Here is a 22,492-nt window from a genome sequence, read left to right as displayed (position 1 = left end):
GCTGCACCACGATGGGAACTCCTGTACTCGCTTTTACGTGCAACTTGGGGTGAATCTGTTAAAACAAGAAGATGCTTATGGTACCAAGAAGTATTTCATGTGTCAAGTTTATTTATTCCCATTGATTTAAGTAATTAAAAAATTCTGTTCAAGAATACTTTCATCACTTAATTCTTTTTCTGTAGGAAGAAACATTACTGCACTAAGGAGCCATTGTGATGCTGCTTCTCAGACGACTTCTGGTCACCATTTAGAAACCCGTGATTTCAGAGTTCTGGTTGGCTCCGGGCGGCAGAAATCATTGGCTAAACCGCCTAGTTCTTTCGCAAATATTCTGGGGCATAAAGAACTGCCTTCTGTGAAAACTTCAGTCACGACATCAATTTCTGAGCCTTGGGTCCAAAGGAGCTTCTACAGGTCATCTGCTGCGACAGATAAAGGCAGTGACGCACAGAAAACCTTGTTCCCTTCTTCTCCCACCTACTCGTCTGAGTCAGAGAGCTCGAGTCCAAGTCCGGTTATTTTCTTGGATGAAGAGGGATATCAAAAAAGTTTAAAAGCAAAACTCGAGTTACCGAAAATTCCTGTGATGAAAGATGATATTGAGGATTCAGACTCAGAAGTAAGTGAATTTTTTGATAGTTTTGATCAGTTCGATGAACTAGAGCAAACTTTAGAGTCTGCGTGTCCATCTCTCAAAGATCCTGCCTCCGGGAAGCCACTGCAGAAGAAAGGGCACAAACACGAAAAACTGTGCTCCGTAACCACTACAATGAATCCTCAAAAATTCAAGTTTGATCGTCCGGCTCTGCCAGCTAATGTTAGGAAACCAACTCCTCGTAAACCAGAATCCCCTTACAGTAACCTGCGTGAAGCTCCAGACTCTCCCCGCCCAGTGAGGGCTTCCGGGGAGGACAGTGGCTTGTTCAGCCCCATTCGCTCCTCTGCCTTCAGTCCTCTCGGAGGCTGTACGCCTGCTGAATGTTTTTGCCAAACAGATATGGGTGGAGATAGGACTCATGAAAATCACGATTCTGTTTATTACACCTATGAAGATTACGCGACTAGCCTTTCCTGTGAAGTACTGGGCTCCGTTCTTCAGGGTCAGCACCCTCATGCAACCTCAAACATGAATAGTTTTAAAAAGGGAGAAAATAAAACTGTAGCTCTTAGGCGTGGAAGCCTTGACCAAAAAGATAAATCTAAAAATAAATCCTCAGTGATCAAGGACAGCATTCAGAAATTTGCAGCAGATCTTGTGGAGAAGAGTCTGGGCAGTGCCTTTAAAGACTTGCAGAAAGGCGTCTCTTCATGTACCAATGCCTTGTGCCAGTTAGCCCTCAGATTGACATCATCCGTTTTTCAGATGGCATTTAATGAACTGAGAAGGCAGCGTGCGTTCTCGCTGAAAGAACGTGCCATTAGCGGTCTGGCGCATTTTCTGGTGAGCGAAGCTTTCTCAAATGCCTTCAAAGACTTACAGTACGTGAAGAAGCAGATCTTTACAAACACCGTCGCCCGGTTTGCCGCAGATCTTACCGAAGAGCTGGTTTTCGAGGGCATCATGGAGGTGTGTCAGTTTTCATATCCTCCAACACCTGCATCTCCACAGGGCTGGTCGTTTGACTATGAAGACAAAGTAGTGACGTCCTATGCAAGAGATCTGTCTGAATCTGTAATACAGGAAGCATTCATCGAGCTGTCTCAAGTCGACGTGACCTTCACACCCAAGGCAGCCGTCAGCGTTTCTACAGATAACATCACGCACGTGAGCGCAGAAAACATCACGCCGCCGACGCAGGCTTCCACACTTTGCCCTGCTCTGAGCAGTCCCACAGCCGCGGTGACAAAACCAGTGGCAGAATCTAAAAAGGAATACACGGTGCAGCAGGCCTTGTTTTGTACCTCTGGGATCGTTACTTCTATACCCGTGCCCTTGGCGGGAAGTGCCCTTCTCCCCTATCGTGTTCATCTCAGGGGCATCAGGCAAAGTCTCCCCCATCATCTGATGTGAGTAACTTGAGTGGTGGTTCTCCCCAAGCAGGCGTGGCCGCAAAAAACAAAGAGGAGGTAGCTTGTCTCAGAAATATTTGTTTGCCTTCAGAACACAGTCCAGGCAACCAGACTGCTGTTAAACCAACTAAGGATGATACTGAAACGAAAAGCTCTTCAAAAGTAACAAGTGAGCCCGTGGCGATTGGCACCTTTTCTGCCGCGATGGTCCAGACGATAGTAAATGAAACTTTCGAATCAATGACGTCTTTCCAAGTTACAAAAACTGTGGAGGCACATCCAGATTGTGTAACGAAAACAGCACAGGGAAAAACCCCTCTCCACTGCGATCAAGCGACTCCGCCGCCGAGCGAAGCCAGCGGCGAGGACGTGTTGGCTGATCAGTTATCTAAATCTATTATTAAACATTCCATAGACAGAGGCAAACCAGTGATCCCGCAGGTCGATCAACATGCACTCCGCAGGGAAGCCTTGCCTGTTCCTGGAAAAGAGTCACCGTTGACCTTGGAAAGGATCCCCCGATTTCTCGCAGCTGAAGATCGTGTCACTCACGCCTCACTTGCAGCAGGAAAGGATCGTCGTCTGGAATGTGAAGGATCAGTGGCTCCAGGATTTTCTTTAGCGTCACCGCCACCTTGTCCAACTGGGGCCGGTCAGAAACCTGATTTGAAGGAGACGGCTAAGGACAAAGCCATGAGAAAGCCTGATTTGAATAATGCAGCCCTTGAGCCCTTGTCTTTGGGGCAGGAGACCCCCTTTCCCCAGGCACATGCTTTCTCCTCCACGGTGCTCACGTGCGCAGACGGTTTGCACGCGGAAGAGAAACGGAAAAGCAGAGACGGAAATGTGATACCCGATACTCCTCCATCCACCCCTCTCGTGCCGTCCCAGGCCGCTTCGGAGTGGGATATCAAGAAGTTAACCAAAAAGCTCAAGGGGGAATTAGCCAAAGAGTTTGCACCCGCCACACCTCCTTCCACGCCTCACAACGCGTCAGTGGGCAGTCTGTCGGAAAGCGAACAAAATACCATAGAAAAGGAAGAGTTCATGTTGAAACTCATGCGCTCTCTCTCGGAGGAAGTTGAAAGTAGCGAAGGTGAGGACCAGCCCGAAGTGGACGTGAAGCCAGAGCCCTCGGGGAAGAAAGTTCAGTTCGCAGACGCGTTAGCCACACACATCCTTTCTCTTGCAACGGAAATGGCAGCTTCCCACTTGGATAGTAAAGTCATTCAAGAGCCCAGCGGTCAAAGCCCTTGGGTAAAGGTGCACAGTCCAAGAAGCGTATCGCCTACTGTTCTCAATGGCTCCGATGAAAACTTACAAACATTATGCAATTTTGCAGGTGACATGGCCGCAGAAGTCATCACAGAAGCTGGGAAAATAGCCAGAGGGAGACGCTGTGCGCTTTTCAGGCCAAAGCGGAACAGTTGTTGTTGTGTTGATGGTGACCAAGATTATAGATCAGACGAGAAGCTGGATGTCGAGGCTCACCTGGGAGAAGGAGATGCATTTATTCTCTCCGTGCCACCAAGTTCTCGTCTGTCCGGTCTGACCTCCAAGTATCCCAGCTGCGAAAGTGTGACAGATGAGTACGCAGGGCACATTATCCAAATACTAAAGCAGGAAGGTGGTAACGGTGAGTTAATCATGGACCAGTATGCCAATCGACTGGCTTATCGGTCCATTAAGTCAGGCTTACACGCAGCAGCTAAGACAGCCCAGGCGAAGGGCCGCTCCAAAACATTGCCCGTGCCAAGCTCGCCAGTGCCCCCCAACGATGACCTGTTCCTGTTCTTAAGCAGAGAACACCAGCAGGAGGTAGATCAGCAAAGACAAAGACGGGGCGGTTCCCTTTGCACAAACCAACCTCGCGACTGGACACGGGACACGTGCAGGAACGAGGGCTCAGAGCTGTATAGTTTCTCAGCCTCTCTGGCGCACCGCATAGCAAGAGATGTTCACCAAGAGCTGACGGCGTCTCCCGCGGGCTTGCCGAAATCCCTTACAGATTCTTGCCTTTATGAAAAGCACGGCTGTGACAAAGATCCCGAGTCTCGGGTCCGGCCAGAATTTTCTCAGTCTCTTCAGCCTTCCCCGCAGCATCCTGGAGCCTCCCGCAGCCCCGGCGGCGTGCGCGGGTGGGGTCCTGGCGAGAACGGCGCCCGCGCTGTGGAGCAGTATGCTCAGAAGGTGGTGGGTGACACGCTCAAGCTGAGTTTAGGGTCTGCGGTCTTGCACGCACCCGAGGCCCCGAAAGCGGCCGATCGGATCACTCACGCAGAAAAACTGTCCCCTCTGGGAGGTCAGACTTGCAGATACTGTGACCACACAGAGCTCCATGACTGCCCTGGGAGTTCATCGCCGCCTTTTCCCAGACAGCCTTCCCGTGCTGGTGGTAAAGCAGTTTCTGATTCAAAATTGAGCAGCCTCTATGAGAAGTCGAGAGTTTTTCATCTCGATGTCCCTCAAATTCACGTGGCCCTTGACAAGAAGACCGTGCTCGCCGAGAAGATAGTCGCCGAAGCCATTGAAAAGGCCGAGAGAGAGCTGAGAGGTACCAGCCTGGTGGCGGATAGTGGCATCGGACAGGATGGCGTCAGCTTTGCCGAAAGCCTCACCACGGAGATCATGGCATCTGCCATGGTCAGTGCTGGACATGCCGTGAGCAGGTACGTGTCCCGCTCCCTTAGGGTCTCAGGACAAAGGGACAAGTTCACTTGATCGTTTGTGCCTTAGGTCCTGTTCGAAAGAGACTATTTTTTTCCTCCTAAATTGACAAAAACCGTTCCCTGTTCTGTTGGCGTATGGGCTTATGTCCTACCCGTTCCTCTCATAGACATCGTCTCCTTATCCCACAGCAGCCCTTTGAGCAAGGATGGTGTGAACCCTTTCCTGAGCTGGAAGCGAGAGTGGATCATCACAGTTCACGAAGCTGTGAACTAATGTGGGTGAAGGGGAGTCCAAGAATAGTATACGGCACATATCGAGTTATCACCATGTTAATACACTGCTCTGGGATTAGGGTTTTATTTCTTTTCACCAAGGTGAGATTTCTTACAAAGAGCATCATTTTACCACGCTGCTGTGGAGAAAGCCAAAGTTCTCCAAAAGCTTTCACCTGGCACCACTCCTCTTGACACGCCACCATCTAAGGGGACAGTTCTTTCCGATAGTCCTGCAGTGTTCTGCTCTGCAGTAACCATGTCTTAGGTTTGCCCGGTGATTCTCTAACACCTTCGTTACCTTCTTTCTCCCTGGGGAAAACCAGGACCAGCTCGCACTATTAATTTGTAGGAGTATTTTTGTTAGTCTCTCAGCAAGTGAAAGAAAATTCCTCAGGTTGAGGTGGAATTTCATGGAGCCACATGACACCCCTGGATTTTTCAGCAGCTCTTGTCAAAGCCATGACAAGCACTGCCTCTCTCTCACCTTAAGCTATCGGTCAGGGATAAACTGTCGAAGGGGCAAATGCAAGAACTGAACGGTGAATGGCATTTCTTGTGAAGATGAGAATGAAAATAGAAATGTCTTTTCATTGAGAAAAAAACGAGAAGGGTTGTGACCCCAGCTCCAAATCTTGAAGAGATCTGGCCCTTTTGATTATAAGCTTGACTTACAGTACTAGAATTCCTTGAGCTGTTTTCGTTGTTGCTGTTGTTCTGAAAGTCAAAAAAGGGGTAGTTTTTGGTGCAAGCAAAAATACTCCCTTATAAAGCCAATGGCAGACTTAGGCGCTTGTCCTTCACAGCGATGCCAGTTGAAAATATGAACTGCTTAAGAGAATTCAGATAAAAATGATGCACTCGAGATGGATCCTCGATGAGCAAGGTAAATTAGGGATGTTAACTGGTTACGTACTCAGTGAACTTTGAAACGAATATGCCCTCCTGCACAGTCTCTTTATCGGCAGACACAAAGGGTTAGACGGACCACTAGTCTAACTCTGAACACCATTTCTTGTTTTCGTCATCTTTATCATCAAATGCATAGTCTTTTCATTCAGAATCTGATGCTTATTTTTTCCTTCTTTTCTTTTCTTTTTTAGTCCAAAAGAAATAGAAGACTTGCAATCAGCGGAGTCTTTTGGTAGCCAGCAGATGAACCTCAGTATTGGTGATGACAGCACGGGAAGCTGGTCCAATTTAAGTTTTGAGGATGAACACCAGGATGAAAGCAGCAGTTTCCATCATCTAAGTGAAAGGTAAGTGCGATTTTGTGTGTAATTGCATGGTTTAGGTACTCACACTTCAGAAGTGAGCTGTACATTTACATTGGAGTTTGATTTTAAAATGCTGAATTTGAAAACCTATTATTATTTTCAAAGCGTGTTTTTTTTTTCACACCGTATTTCTAACGGTCCTGACATTTATTAAATCTGATAATTAGCCGGGCTCATTTCCTATGAATGTGCCAAGAGTTGGTTTGAAAAGTATTTCATACAGTTGATTTTATACCTTTTAAGCTTTACCTGAACATCTCACAAATGTTTGAGGAAAAAATTTTCCTGCTCACTTTAAAGAGGGTACATTTTTTTTTCTTTAAAGGATAGGAAGAAGACAGTTATCTATAAGAGGCATCGAAATGGGCCTGTAATTTTCTTGGTATCAGTTAAAGTAGTATTCGTTTTTTGTTTTTTGTTTTTTTTTTTTTTGTCTTTTTAGGGCTGCACCTGCCTCATATGGAGGTTCCCAGGCTAGGGGTCGAATTGGAGCTGTAGCCCCTGGCCTATGCCACAGCCACACAGATCCGAGCCGGGTCTTTGACCTACACCACAGCTCATGGCAACGCCGGATCCTTAACCCACTGAGTGAGGCCAGGGATCGAGCCTGCGTCCTCATGGATGCGAGTCACATTCGCTTCCGCTGAGCCACAATGGGAACTCCCTAAAGTGGTATCCTTTTGGGGAAGGATTCCTTACTTGTCCATTCAGGAAACAATGTAACCTGAGCGTGTATACCTGAATGACTGCACATACCTCAGCTCATTACAAAAACAGGGCTTTGTACAGCCGAAGGCACTTCATCTATCATTTTCTTAGCGAACTTTGTTCCTAAAAACCGTTTTGGAATATCTTAGTAATTACGATACAGTCGTCTCTTACATTCTTAACTCTGTAAAGGCCTTCCTGACCAACCCACAAAATGCCCCAAACTCTTTATCCACATTACCTGATAATTGAAAATGACAAGTACTGCCTGTAAGTACTGAGCCTAGGCTCAAGTACTGAGCCTAGGGAGAGGAAGAGCTTCTCAGCCTGCCTCTTTCCGGTTAGGACCCATGTGGAGAGGACCCTGTGAGGCTTCCGTAGAGCAGAGCCCTTGGAATTGACTTACCAGGAGGGGGAGGTCGGAGGACTCTTGGAAGAGGGGGTGAGAAAGCTTGAGGAAAGGAGATGGCCTTTCAGCTGTTGGAACACATCATCTCAGCGTATTTTGTTTTGACGTTGGATTTACCAGTTAGGTATTAACTGCTTTGTCATAGTTTCTTAAAATGTGACACACACCACCAATATCTTACAGACTCTAAATCCAGAAAAGGCAGGCTTTAAAACTGGGAGCAGGAAGTGGGTGTTATTTCACAGATCATCATTTGGCCCCTCCCATAACGTTGAAATAGTCACCCTCAAAATCCTTCTCTCATTCATCTCTGAGAAACAGGCTTCTAGAATTTCCCTGAGGGTTGATGCTTACGGAATTCTGGGGTAAAAGCAGGAAGACTAGGGTTCGAGGCTAGTGGCATTACGAGGACTGTAGCCCGTTGGACGGCTTGGTATGGAATGTTAACTGACTTGAAGAAAAGAGGGAGGCACCTGCCAGGGTCTGTCCTTGGTCCTTCCTCTCGAGCATTACTTTAGCAGTGAGGCAAACACTCCGATATTTTGTAATTTTTGTAATTTTGTAATTTTTTTCTTTGCTTAGATAATCATTGTATTAATAGAAGTAAATATAGTGTTTAAGATGATTAATTTTCTCTTGCTCTTTGGCTCACAGCTGTCTGTCCATTCGGTATTTCCATATATTCTCATTTTTGGTTTGTCTGGCAATAGACTACATGGGCAAAACTCTGGTTGGTGTAATGGTTTGATGATAGAGCTATATTTGTTTGAACTTAATGTTGAAAAGACTGATCAGTTTTAACATTTATTCACTAATGCATTGTGGATTGTGACAGTTTGATAGTGCTAGGGTTCCTGGGGTCCAGGAACTATTTAGAACCTTTAAATAATCATCCCCTTTTTTGATAACCTTGTCAGTATTTCCTGATGCACAACAGATGATTGTATTATGTTAATTCACTTTTTAGAACCCAGATTTCGCTTTGTATAAATACTAATTTTTAATTGTCTAGTCTAATATGGGGACATACAGCTGCTTATCACTGAAAACTAATGTGCTTACTAATTATTTTAATGATTAGAATTTTTAAAAATTGCATGTTTAGATTTTAACCTGAAAAGCTGCACTTAGTTGTGTTTCTGAACACCGTTGCTTTTTGTTTTGTATTGCTTTGCCGCACTTGGAGAACTTAGTTGCTTATTATGTCTTTGGAGTAGGTAGAGTACGAGGGTATCTGTGTGGCCTTAGTGACTGGCTGATTGGACAAGTGTAACGCTTGGTTAGACCTTGGTCATTCAGAATTCTGAAGAAAATGTATATTATTTGTCACCTACGGAATTCTACTTAATGTATGATATGAAGGTAACTGACATCATAAGAGTATTTTTAACATCAGAAGACATCTCTCCTCCCATTGGTTAGAACAGGTCCATTTGGGACTGTAGTCTTGGTGGCTGCCATCCCATGCCTTTCCCCATCCTCCACCCCAGCCCTGGCCCACTGCTCTTTGGAACATCTCAAGACCCGGGAGAATGTTCTCCTGTGGTTTTTTGTTTTTAAACTTTCTCCAAGCCGAAGGGAGTTGGCTTTTTACCCATCACAACCTAAGCTTTGCCACAGACATTGAATTTCAATGCCAGACTTCTTCCCTATGGGTTCATTTGCTGTCCTGAAAGTCACTCCATTGTCTTATCTGTAAAAGAAATAGAAATTGGGAATACTTTTCATAAACTATTGAGGACCAGTCAGGAAACGCCCACAGCTCCGAAGCCGTCAGGCCTCGTGTTCAGTAGCGGCGATGCGCTCTCCGCGGCTCTGCAGACGCTTCACCCACTGGGGCTCAGAACCTCCGCAGTTACCCCCCCGCCGGACACTGTTCCAAGGAAAACCAGGGGCGTCTTCAGCATTCGCTTTCTAGTTCAGCTCTGTTCTCTTCTTCCTCTGGCAGTAATGGTAACAGCAGTAGCTGGAGCAGTCTTGGTTTAGAAGGAGATTTGTATGAGGACAGTTTATCCTTTCCAACATCAGACAGGTTGGTCCAGTCCAGAAACCTAAACACTGACGAATCTTTCACCACTAATGCATGACGTCATGTTCTTAAAAGAATGTGGGTGACAGTGCCAATATGTATCCAACCTGCTTGCCTCCTGTATTTGACATGATTCTGCTTGACAAATTTACATCTAATGAAAAAATTCAACTATGCTAAGATATGACTGACATCTAATCACAAAATATATCATTTTTATGCATGTGTTGCACTGCTTGCTGTTTTTCATTCTACCAATTACTGTTTCATTAAAAAGAGCTTGCTTCCTACAGGATTTCTGTTGTTTGGGTTTGGTTTTGGTTTTTGTCTACAGTTTGATTTCATTTATAAGAAAGGTATAGGAAAAATGTGTTTTTGCTATGTTAAAAATGTATCTAAATCGCATTAGCAGAAGCATTAATAAATAATTATTCATGGCATTTTGTGATATTCAAATGCTACAAAATTAGAATATTTCGGCTTCAAATTATTTAAAATTCAATTTTATTTTATAATTAACTTTGTGCTCTCTATACATAACACAATCAGGTAGAACTTCTCGGTTATTGATAACTTACCTTTAAGCATCATTTGTCATTGAGATTTTAACATGAAATGGTGTGAGAAGCAAAGCCTCCTTTTTTAATCGTCATTTCTGCCCTTTTAAAATGTCACATATCATGTTGTAACATTCATTCTTTCCCACATTTTAAGAATTGGTTTCAATGCCGTTACTTATTAATGCTTTTTTTTTTTTTTTAAAACAAAAAAAACAAAAAAAAAAACCCACGTCTGCTCTTCGTTTGAAAAGTGATGGGCCAGATGATAAAGATGAAGAGCGTGACGATGATGCAGAAGGTAACTGACAGTTTGTTCTGCCAAACGTTTGAATGTATTTGTAATAAGGTTCTTTTAGAAGAGTCTTTAATGTTTATATCTGTGCATTTTCATCAGGTAGGTGCCAGGTTATTACAAATCAGGATTTTGACATTTCACGTCAGGGTATTCTTGGACTGATCCATCCGGTCCGATCCTTGATTGACCAGTTTGCATTATTTGATTGCCAAGCTAATGAGTTACTCATCAGTTTAAAGACGAACTACTTTAAAAGAATTATTCAGTTATTTGAGAGAGAAATTTATGATGTTCTGTATAATTATCTTTTTCAAAATATAAAATTCTTACTTACAAGATAAAATGTATTTTAATTGTTGTATGTCGGTTTGTTTTTTGTTTTTTTTTTCCTTCCAAGCCAGTAATTACTAGAGTTTGTTTTTGATGTTAATTTGTTTTTTGTTTTTTGTTTTTAGGGCCGCACCCATGGTATATGGAAGTGCCCAGGCTGGGGGCTGAATCGGACTGCAGCTGCTGACCTACACCACAGCCATGGCAACGCAGGATCCTTAACCGACTCATCGAGGCCAGGAATCAGACCTGCATCCTCGCAGATACTAGTCGGATTTGTTTCTGCTGCACCACAACAGGAACTCCCCTGATGTTAATCTTAAAATCACTTCTTCCTTCCCTCAGTTTCAGTCTTAACACACACACATTTTTGAAGAAAATAATCATTTCTTTCTTGAATGAACAGAGTTCCAAATATCTAAGTGCTAGATACCTTTGGTCACAGAGTTCTGGGCTGTGATTTGTGTTCTTAGTTCAGATATATTAGAATATCTTGATCAAATCTGAGAAACTTTTCATGTTTTTTCATTGTATTTGGATCGTTATTGAATTTTTTGCAAAAATTTTATTTTTCCTTAATTCTGAAAATACCAATAATGTCTTCTATACAATAGCACATAAGAACATTTGTATTGCTTCAGACATTTGTTTTTGAACTAGCGGTTTTTTGTTTTTTGTTTTTTTTTTTTTTTTAGCTGCCCCATGGCATATGGAATTCCTGGGCCAGGGATCATATCTGAGCCACAGACGAGACCTAAGCCGCAGCTTCGGCAATGCTGGATCCTTAATCCACTGTGCCGGGTCAGGGATCAAACCTGTGTCCCAGTGCTCCTAAGATGCCACTGATCCCATGGCAGCACAGCAAGAACTCTGAACCAGTTTTTTCGGTTTTTGTTTTTGTTTTTTTGAATCATCTCTTTAGAAATAGCAAACTGAGGAGTTCCTTTTGTGGCTCAGTGGGTTAAGAACCCTGCTAGTATCCATGAGCACGTGGGTTCCATCCCTGCCCTTGCACAGTGTGTTAAAGGATCAGGCATTGCTGTGAGCTGTGGTGTAGGTCGAAGACTTGGCTTGGATCTGGGGTTGCTATACCTGTAGTGTAGGCTGGCAGCTGTAGCTCTGATTTGACCCCTCGCCTAGGAAACTCCGTATGCTGCAGGTTCAGCCGTTAAAAAAAAAAAAAAAAGAAGAGGCAAACTGAGAAAATTGCTACAACAAATTTCTTAAAATGTACTTAATGACACCTGAGCTCCAGTCAGTTTTATCACCAGTTATATTTTTTATTTGTTTGTTCAGGGATGTCATGAACCAATTTTTGAACCAAAATGCTCAGACCTAAGATTATTATTTTTATTATTCCTTTTTTATCAGTTCCAATGCCTCTGCTGAGTAGCCATTCTTCATACAATAGGGCTTCTAGAATTAAGTTTTTTTTTTTTTTTTTTTCACATCAGATAATATGAAATAGGAGTAGGGCAGTGTTTTTAGAGTTATGAATAGGCTAGGTAATATTTGCTTTTTTTTGTTGATTGAAAAAGTTTTGACTTTGTATAGAAGAGGTGCGTACTTTTTCCTGAGTGTTACCTGTGAGCACAGCTGTCCCAAAGGCTGTAGACACAGTATAAATACATGTGGTGGTTATTTTTTTTGCAGAAACCTAGTTATTACCTACCTAACTTGTCTGAGGAATGATTTGCAAGAAAAGAAAATACAAGTTAATAATAAAAATAAAATTCATTAAAAAATTTTACTTTTGGCACGAGCCAGGCTGTTCAGCATTTTTTTTTTTTTAATTTTGGTAAGTAGATGTAACTGGGAGGTTAATTTTATGTAGATACATCATGACTCAGCTTTGAGACGATGGTCATCCCTCATATAGAAAATTATAACTGACTTTCAAATTCGTTAAATTAGAAATTGGTAATCTAGGAGATTGGTGTGGATTTATGAAAAATTCAATATTATGGAACTCCTAAGGCAGCCAACTTCATTTTTTTGGGTATTTTTTTGTAGCTGTAGGATGTCAGTTCCTTCTCTGTTCACTAGTTTTGAGTAACCTCTCTAAAGAAAGAGGTCACTCTTGGGCCAGGCAACCAGGAACCCACTTGGTAGAGAGAAGCTTTCAATCCCATGACCTCTGCAGGATTACAGAATGCCCAGAGACCACGTCTGGTACCATCATGTACCAGATCCAATTTTTTTGTTTGTTTTTGTCTTTTTGTCTTTTTAGGGCCACACCTGTGGCATATAGAGGTTCCCAGGCTAGGGGTCGAATGAGAGCTGTAGCCGCTGGCCTACAGCACAGCCACGGCAGTGTGGGATCCGAGCCAAGTCTGTGATCTACACCACAGCTCAGGCAACATGGATCCTTAACCCACTGAGTGAGGCCAGTAGCCGCTGGCCTACAGCACAGCCACGGCAGTGTGGGATCCGAGCCAAGTCTGTGATCTACACCACAGCTCAGGCAACATGGATCCTTAACCCACTGAGTGAGGCCAGGGATCGAACCCGTGTCCTCTTGGATGCTAGTCAGATTTGCTAACCACTGAACCATGATGGGAACTCCCAGACCCATTTTTGATTGAGAGTCAGAGGGAAGAGAGGAGAGGATTTATAACACACTTATAATGTGGACACATCTTTTAAAATGAAAAATTAGGGGCCAGTACGAATCCTAAAAATGATTAACAGTGGTCTAGAATGGCCTGAAAACTGTAAAAAAGAATCAGGAACATTCTCCGACAGACGTCCGTGACTGGGGCAGATGGGGCTGTGTCTGCCAGGATGCCCTGCCACGCACCTCCCGTGGGGAGGGCCCAGCTCTGCACTGCTGATTGCCCGGCCATCACTAAGCGGCAGTGGTAAACCATGGTATCGGCTCACATGTCATTAGTTTTGTCGTCAATGGGATTCATCCTTTTTTTATGTTGAAAACATAATGTTCCTTGAAAAAATACACTTGAGCACAATGTCTTATTTATAATAGGGGTGCCCCAGGAAGCCTGGTTTGGCTTTTGGGCTGTAAGTGGTTGCATATGACTCAACCCCACTCCTCCCACCCCCCACCCTCCCCGCCACCCATATTTTTGCCCAAAGAGTGATGGGATTAAGAACACAGAGTCAGCCCACCTGTGTTTCTACCCTGGCTCAGCCACTTCCCAGCTGTAAGGCCCTGGATCTCCCTCTGCCTCAGATCCCTCACCTGCAAAGTGAGGATAATAGTTCCTACCTCATAGGTGGTTGTGAGGATTAAAGGAGTTTTTGTATCTAAAGAATTAGGACAACAGTTAGGATTTAACATGTGCTGTATAAGAGTTCACTGCTGCTGCTGTCTCCCTTAGTGCAGAAAGCTTTCTTAAAGTCCATTTAATATATTTATTTGAGGTTTTTATTTGTGTTTCATTTATGTTTTGATTGTGATTGTAGCTTTTTGGTTTCATTTTCTCTTGTTTTATCTGTGGATTATATTTTAACACAAAGGACGGCATTTGTGAATTTGCCGCTTGAATTCAGCACCTTGGCCTAGAGTTTTGCGTTGGTGCTGTTGCAAATGATCAGTTATTCCTTTGGTTTAGCATTATTTTGCCCTTTGAAAGGAATCCTTTGGTTGATGTTACGGTGCACTTAAGATGAAATTTCTCGGAGTTCCTGTAGTGGCTCAGTGGTTAATGAATCTGACTAGGAACCACGAGGTTGCGGGTTCGATCCCCGCCTTGCTCAGTGGGTGAAGGATCCGGCGTTGCCGTGCGCTGTGGTGTAGGTTGCAGATGCGGCTCGGATCCAGCGTGGCTGTGGCATAGGCTGGAGGCTACAGCTCCAATTAGACCCCTAGCCTGGGAATCTCCATATGCCGCAGGAGCAGCTCTAGAAAAGGCAAAAAGACACACACTCACAAAAAAAAGAAAAAGGTGAAAATTTTCCCAGAATTCTTTGGAATCTTAAGAAATGGAAACCGTTTATGTGTCTTTGGAAACAAGAGTATTGAGAATTGAATTGGTGAGCTTCACTTCTTATTGTTTGAATTTAAATGCCAGATTTGGAGCAGGATGGAAAGACTCTGCTAATCTCGAATATTGACATGGAGCCCTGCACAGTGGACCCCCAGCTGAGGGTTATTCTTCAGTGGCTCGTTGCCTCCGAGGCAGAAGTTGCAGAGCTTTATTTTCACGACTCTTCGAAGAAGGAGTTTGTACGAGTAAGTACCTGCCTTATAGGGTGGTTGTGAGAATATAGTGTATGATGTTTTTGTCACATGGTTGATCTCATACGATGCCCCCTGATAGGAAGTGGGTAGATGCTTGGGTAGTAGAATGCAGTGGTTGGGCTTGGATGTCAGCCCTGCCCCTCCCAGCCAGTGTAACCGTGGGCGCGATAACCAGTCTCTTTATCTGTCCTATGGATGTGAGAAGAAGGACAGTGGTCACTTGGAGTATTTAAAAGGGTTCTAATAATGGAACATTCAGGTTTGATGCACTAGCAGAGTATTTTTGAGAACTTACTGTGTGACAAGTACCATGTTAGTCAAGATTTTTCGTTTACAGTCTTAAGTTTTTTGTCTAAGAATTTTCCCTGTGAGAACTTTGGTTAGTCTCACTATAGAGTAGGCCAAAGAATAACCAACGTAAAATGACCAATAATAAAAAAGGAATAGTCATGTTACTCTTGATTCCTGGTTCAGAATTTACAAAGATGTTGTTGAAATATGTGCTATCATGCAGAGAAATTTGGGGGGGAGGAGTTCCTGCTGTCGTGCAGGTTAAGGATCTGGCATTGCCACAGCTGTGGCTCAGATTTGATCCTTGGTCTGGGAACTTCCTTATGCCATGGGTGCGGCCAAAACAAAAAGAAGAAGAATTTTTTTGCAAAATTTTTTTTTTAATGAAATCCCAGCATGATTTCTTTTTTTTTAAATTTATTTTAAATTACTCAAATGAATTTGTCACATCTGTAGTTGTATAATGATCATAACAATCTGATTTCACAGGATTTCCATCCCACAGCCCAGGCACATCCCCCCACCCCCCAGAATTTTTTTTGCATTTTGTTGTTTGTTTTCATTTAGATTTTTTTTTTTTTCCAGTATAGATTTCTGTTTTGAGGCAGAAGGAAAAAAATAAAGGGACTCTGAGGAAATAAATTATCTAGGAGATAGAATGGGTAGAGAAAGTACTAAGAACTGACCTGAGGGAGGCCGACATCTTTAAGGCATTTGTCGTGGATAAACTGAGACGTGACGCGCCTTAGACGTGACGCGCTGGCCTGAGGGCACCTCATCCCCATGTAACCTAAGGAAACATTCTTGCAGTTCCTCAAAGCGTGAAACACAGCCTATAACCCAGCAGCGGTCCACCTAGATGTGTACCCAAGAGAATGAAAACCTCTGTCCATGGCAGTGTCCTGGGCCCAAAGTGGAAACATCCCCAGTGGATGAATGAAGAGCATACATATGCAGTGGAATATTAATCTGTCAGTAAAAAGGAACGAAGTAGAGACATGCTGCACCGGGGAGCATGAAATCATCATGTTAAGTGAAAGAAGCCGGTCACAAAAGACCATATATTTTACGATTACATTTATATGAAATGGCCCAAATAGGCAAATCTATAGACAGAAAGTACATTAGTAGTTGCCTAGAGTTAAGGGAGGTGAGAAGAATGGGGAACGATTACTAACAGGTGGGGATTTTGTGTGTGTGTGTGTGATAAAAATGTCCTAAGGAGTTCCCTGGTGGTCTAGCAGGTAGGGTCTGCTGTCACTGCTGTGGTGAGGGTTTGAGCCCTTTCCTGGGAACTTCTGCATGCCATGAGTGTGGCCAAAAAAAAAAAAAAAAAGATCTCTTTGGCCTTCCCATTGTGGCACAGTGAACTAAGACTCTGACTGCAGCAGCTCAGGTCACTGCAGAGGCACGGATTCAATCCCTGGCCTGGCACAGTGAGTTTAAAGGATCTGGCATTTGCCGCAGCTGTGGTGTAGGTCACAGCTGCAGTGTGCCTTTAACCCCTGGCCCACGAACTTCCATTTGTTGTGGATGCAGCCATTAAAAAAAAGTCCTAATGTTGATCATGGTGATGGTGGCATTCAACTCTGTGAATGTGCTAACAGTCATTGACTGGGATTCCTTAAGTGGGTGAGTTCCCATTGTGGTTCAGCGGGTTAGGAACTGGACTAGTATCCATGAGGACGTGGGTTTGATTCTATCGCAATAAAACTTTTTTAAAAAGGTTAAGCATATTGATGTTACCAAAACACTAGTTTTTCCTGAGCTAACTAGAAAATAATACGAGTTGAAGATGTTCTGATTGGTGACGACAGCTTATTTAAACCTGTATTCATTTACTTTAAAAAAAAAAAAAATTGAGGTGGGATCTCCCACCGGGGCTTCATAATAATGAACCTGACTGGTATCCATGCGGACATGGGTTCGATCTCTGGCCTTGCTCAAGGTTAAGGATCCGGCCTTGCTGTGGTGAGGTGTGGTGTAGGTGGCAGACGCTGCTTGGCTCCCACGTTGCTTCTGCTCTGGTGTGTGCCTGCAGCTGCAGTTGTAGCTGTAGCTGTAGCTCCAATTGGACTCCTAGCCTGGGAACTTCCATATGCCGTGGGTGTGGCCCTAAAAAGACTAAATAAATAAATAAATGTAAAGGTTAAGTGTAACTGACATATAACATTGTATTAGTTTAATGTGTACAGTGTAATGATCTGATATTTGTAATATTGTGAAATGATCGCCACAATATTTAATATTTATTTACTTTGGGGTTTTTTTTTTGAGGTGGGGGGACATTAACATTTATTTTATTTTCTGCTTTTTAGGAATGCACCCACAGCATATGGAGGTTCCCAGGCTAGGGGTCCACACAGAGCTGCAGCTGCCGGCCTACACCACAACCACAGCAATGCAGGATCCGAGCAGAGTCTGCTCCCTACCCCACAGCTCATGTCAACACCCTATCCTTAACCCCTGAGCAAGGCCAGGGATCAAACCCACGTCCTCATGGATACTAGTCCAGTTCCTAACCCGCTGAACCACAATGGGAACTCACATTAACATTTCTTAACTTAGAAAGTCATGTTTCCATTGAGGCTAATGTGCTTATTCCAGGGGAAAAAACATGACATGTTGTGGAAGGAAAATCCACATCCTTTTCTTAAGCTTGACATTGTCTATTATTTTATGTTCCTAATTGAAGGTGCTGCAGATGTAATTAGTTAGGTTAAGAATTTACTGAGAAATGTAGCCTTTATATGCCCACAGAGACTCTGCCAGGTGAGGTTTGTGGAGTTCTGTCACCAGCCATCCCAAAGTGTCACTCTGTGAAGGCGTGTATCTATAAAGGCCAGGCAGGAAAAATGTTTAATTTGTGTAAGGGTGTGATGGTTTAGGGAGGAAGACTTTGTTATAACTGGGAGAGTATTTTACCACCAAGAGCAGGATTCTTAGTTTTATCTGATGTTAAAAATAAAAACTTTGGCGTTCCCGTCGTGGCGCAGTGGTTAACGAATCCGACTAGGAACCATGAGGTTGCGGGTTCGGTCCCTGGCCTTGCTCAGTGGGTTAACGATCCGGCGTTGCCGTGAGCTGTGGTGTAGGTCGCAGACGCGGCTTGGATCCCGCGTTGCTGTGGCTGTGGCGTAGGCCGGTGGCTACAGCTCCGATTAGACCCCTAGCGTGGGAACCTCCATATGCTGCGGGAGCGGCCCAAGAAATGGCAAAAAGACAAAACAAAACCAAAAAAAACAAAAAACCTTTATGAAAACTGTTTTTGGTTAATGTTTGACTTGTCCGTCTTTCTCCCTAGCTTTCAAAACGATTACAAGAAAAAGGCTGCAAAGTGGGAGACGTCCTGCAGGCTGTGCTTAAATACTATGAAGTGGTGGAGAAGTCATCCAGCGAGGAGAGATGCAAGTCCCTGTTTGACTGGCTCTTAGAAAATGCATAGAACAAACTCCAAACCAGTATATCTTATTTTCTTTTTTTGTCTTGGAAGAGGAAGGAACAGATAAAGACGCATAGGGTACAATTCGAATAGTGAATAGTAACATTTACAGTGAATCAGGAGGAAAGTAAATACAGCTTTTGAAGTGCATTGCGTCATCATACAGTGTATATAGTTCATACTTTTGTAATCTATCAAATGTCACCTTCCTTTCTTCTTCTCTACACATGTGTAGTATGTTATGATCCTAAGAACATGTGTTTGAAGGAAGTTCTAAGCATGAGTCTTTCAGGGACATTGACTGACAGCATTCTTGTTGTATCCAAATAGTGCTGCTAGAAATTGCACTGAGGTGGCTGAGGGTGGGTTCCAGGGATAAAGAGTTAGAATTTTGCTCCTTTGCAAGCAAATGGTTTCCTATTAATAACTAATCTGACATCAGAAAATAGCATTCGAGCTAATTTTTTTCCTGTTATTTTTTTGGTTTGTTGCTCTATTTTTAAGGGTTAATTTTATTTTCATAGTTCAGCTATTGGTAGCTTCTTGAGTCCCCCACGTTATTTAATTTCTTAGAAACATTCATATTTTGGGTTTCTATAAATACCGTAAATGATAGTTTCCCTATCTTTCCATCAAATGACATTATTTGCTAATGTTGCCAATTGTTCTGGCACGAAAGCGAGTGTGTGTGTGTGTGTGTGTGTGTGTGTGTGTGTGTGTATAAAGGAGAACTTTAACCTTGCTAGTGGCTGGTGCCCTCTTTTACTCTTTTCTTGGTTAGAAACCCACTGTTAATATTAAAAAGGTGCTTTAAAATAAAATGTCTATAAAGATTGTGCAGTAAGAATTTTTATTTCTTTTTGACTATTTTAGGTCCCCAACTTATCCTATAAATGAAAATAAAGGTGCAAAATATTGACATTTTAAGAATTAATATTAATTTGGAAATGAATTTAGAAAAACCCAGTGACGATTTTCATTGTTGAGATTTTGGAGAAAAAAAAAAAACCCTCTACTTTAGCAAAGATTAGCTTTTTCTAGGAAAAAAATGGGACCCCCCCCCTTCCTCAATAAAATGTATCTGCACTGTTTTATAAAGTCCTCTGCTAAGGTGTTTCTGGGCTCTGCATTTTCTTCTGCTTGTCTTTAGTAACTACAAGTTGACTCGGAGGGCCAGGATTGTCTTCTCGTTTTGTACGTGAGGGTATGTGTGTGTGGATTTTTGGTTCTTCCATTAGCACATTTTGTAATCTAGAGGAATTCACTTTTTGTTGGAGGCTTTGGTTTTGCTCTGTTACACTGTCTTTTTTCCTGAGCACCGACTGTTCTGAAAGCCGCACCAAGTCTAGAAGACATAGCACCTGCCAGGTGACAAGGAGTAAGAGCCCTTACGTTAGTTTGAATTAATAATTATAGCAGAGAAACTGTTTTATTGCTTTTTAAGAAAAATGCCAACATCATATATCGAGGTTACATTATCTAAGCTTTGGTTTTTCTCAGCTTAAGATAAAGAGGTAGAGCCAGGCCTTAAAAAGAAATTTTCCTAAAATTTCTGCAGGTATTTTTTAAGACGGAGAAATGCAGGAAATGTTAGAGAACCAGAACCGATTCTGTCTTTGGCTTCTCAGAACGTGCGATGCAGCAGCACTGGACTGGATTTTTAAAGGTTAGGAACCACGTTGTTCAATAGGTTAGTGGATGATTCAGTTTAGATTGGATTTTTACAAGTATATACCTGTCCAGTCGTGTTGAGTAACTTCGAGTAACTTCGATGTGTGTTTGGGTTTGATTAACCGCAAAACTGAGTTCTGAATTTCTTTTGAACTGAAGTGACAGTATATTAGTTACGTAAAACTTGGTGTGCTTGCAAATGTTTGCTTGTTCCTCTTACGGTAATAATCATTTTGCGGTGACCTTTTCCTCTTTTCCTCACACCTTTGTGTTGCTTGCTTTTGCGGAGGCCGTGCTGGATGCAGAGTCCCCTTCCTCAGGCGCTGTGGAATGACAGGCCAGCCTTAGATCCTAGCGTGCCTGGTTCTCATCCCAGGACCTCCCCACTCGTATCAGTTCAGGGCAGGGTGTAGGGAAAAATACTAAGTGTTGGCAGATGTGAAAGGACAGTGTGAGTTAAGCTTGTTACGTAGAGAGAGGACCTTTGAGTTTGGAGCGCTGTCTTTTGTTCAAGAACAGTCTAAATTTCCGTTGTTTAAAGGCACTTTGTGATTTTTTTTCCAAAGACGTTGTAGATCTGTTTGGTTGCTCACACTTCAGAACGGCTCTGTTGGTTGAGGACAGCTCTGTCTTATTTTATTAAAAATCGACTTGACTTCATTTTATTAGGACATCGTAACGCTGCCATTCTGCATACTCTGGCCCTTTTGAAACACCGTGTCTCCTTCAGAACTGTTAAAAGTTGTGATGTGCTTTGGGTTGAAGTCTCTGTTGATCCGTTTCAAAACCACGGGAGGATCTGTGGAAAGAAAGCGAAGGCGGCCTTGAGGGCAGGTTTTTAGACTGAGACGGGAGCAGTTCTTGCATGTTTTTCTTCTTCTCAAGCCCAGTTTAAATTGCAACTCTATTTGGGGTATTTTTAATTTTGATTTTGAAAAATATTAATGCAAAAGGAATTATTTATGTATATAAATCATGGAAGCAAATTACAGTATCTGTCAGATGGTTTGATAGGATTTAATGGAGTAGTGAAATCTTTGAGAATATTCACTCAGTGAATATATGTGATAACATCTTCACATTTTGAAAAATGTGTCACTTACCCCTTCAGATATGTGATGCGCATTATTTCTGTTCATGATACTTTCATTGTGCCTAAATCAAGGTATTATTTTGCTGAAAAGAGAAGGTAATCGCTTATTAAATGCACCGGGTTGTAGAGAGTAAAAGATGGTTTACCCACGTGACCTTGACTGTCAAGACCCGGTCCCCACGTGGGACGTTTAACCTTGGCTCATTGTCCGTCTAGAACGCAAATGTCTTCTTAGTTCATGATTTAGCAAATACTCTTCTTCCACAATGAAAATGATCATTTTCCCATCTATTTTGTTTTTTCAAATGACACTTTCCACAGAATTAAAAAAAAAAAAATGCATCCATATTCAGAGGGTAGGGAAGAGACTTTCTGTTTCAAACCCTGTCCACCTGTCATCAGCACAAGAGAATCAGCACTTCCGTGGGAACGAATGAGGTTGTACTAAAGTGAAATGCATTGTTTTTTCTCGTTTTTAGCAGAAGACCCTGTGCACATTTACTCACTCACTGTACTCCTGCTCCAGAGATGCAGATTCGGTGTCCGCCACGCTCGTCACTTTATTTATTTATTGTTTTTTACCATCCATGTACATTCCTTTCACATGGGTAGAATCGTAGTTCTTGAAGTTCATTGTTTTTGTTTTGATGTTTGAATACTATTTAATATCGGGCTTTAATATTGCTGGATTTGCTCCCTTTGGTTACTTGTGCAGTGTTAAAAGTAATTCACACTCTTGTTTAATATACCAGATATTCTAGCAAAAGCCGCTTTGAAAAATTGTAGCTGTTTATTTGACTGTACTGAATTACGACCTTAAGGTCTCGTATTGTACAACAGTTAACTTTTTCTTTTTGCTTTTCAGTAATATGTTCACTTACCAAAATATGAACTTTAGGATGCACTAAAATTTTGTTTTAGCAGTGGCTCAAAATAAACATTTCAGAAATTACATCTGTCATAATTTGCAGTGAATTCTCTTTCATCTTTTTCCAGTGGTTTAGGTTTGGAATCTTTCTCTCCCAGCCAAGAATTCCCCAATAAACTTGAGGTGCCCAGCCTTGGTTTTCCTTCTGTGATACCTTGATAGCAAACTCGGTGCTGAACTAAAACAAAGGTGCTGAAATGGAATTGCTGTTGTAGAAGATACATTGAATAACCTCGATGCCTCTAACGTGGTCTTTAAGAACAGAAGCTGGGAATTTTTTTTTTTTTTGTCTGCACCTGT

General features: G+C 42.7%; 1 protein-coding gene across 1 annotated transcript in view; it reads left to right on the top strand.

The window, feature by feature from the left end:
- AKAP11 (A-kinase anchoring protein 11) overlaps positions 1-22,216 on the top strand; it is a 50,254-nt gene extending 28,038 nt beyond the window's left edge. Inside the window, 7 exon segments of the mRNA XM_021065623.1 lie at positions 186-1,964; positions 1,967-4,682; positions 6,059-6,214; positions 9,298-9,381; positions 10,190-10,236; positions 14,598-14,758; positions 18,363-22,216. Coding sequence (XP_020921282.1) covers positions 186-1,964; positions 1,967-4,682; positions 6,059-6,214; positions 9,298-9,381; positions 10,190-10,236; positions 14,598-14,758; positions 18,363-18,503 — 5,084 coding nt within the window. The 3' untranslated portion in view covers positions 18,504-22,216.

The sequence above is a fragment of the Sus scrofa genome, chromosome 11 (genome assembly GCF_000003025.6).
Source record: "Sus scrofa isolate TJ Tabasco breed Duroc chromosome 11, Sscrofa11.1, whole genome shotgun sequence".
Lineage (NCBI taxonomy): Eukaryota > Metazoa > Chordata > Mammalia > Artiodactyla > Suidae > Sus > Sus scrofa.
This window is presented reverse-complemented; position numbering and strand designations above follow the sequence as displayed.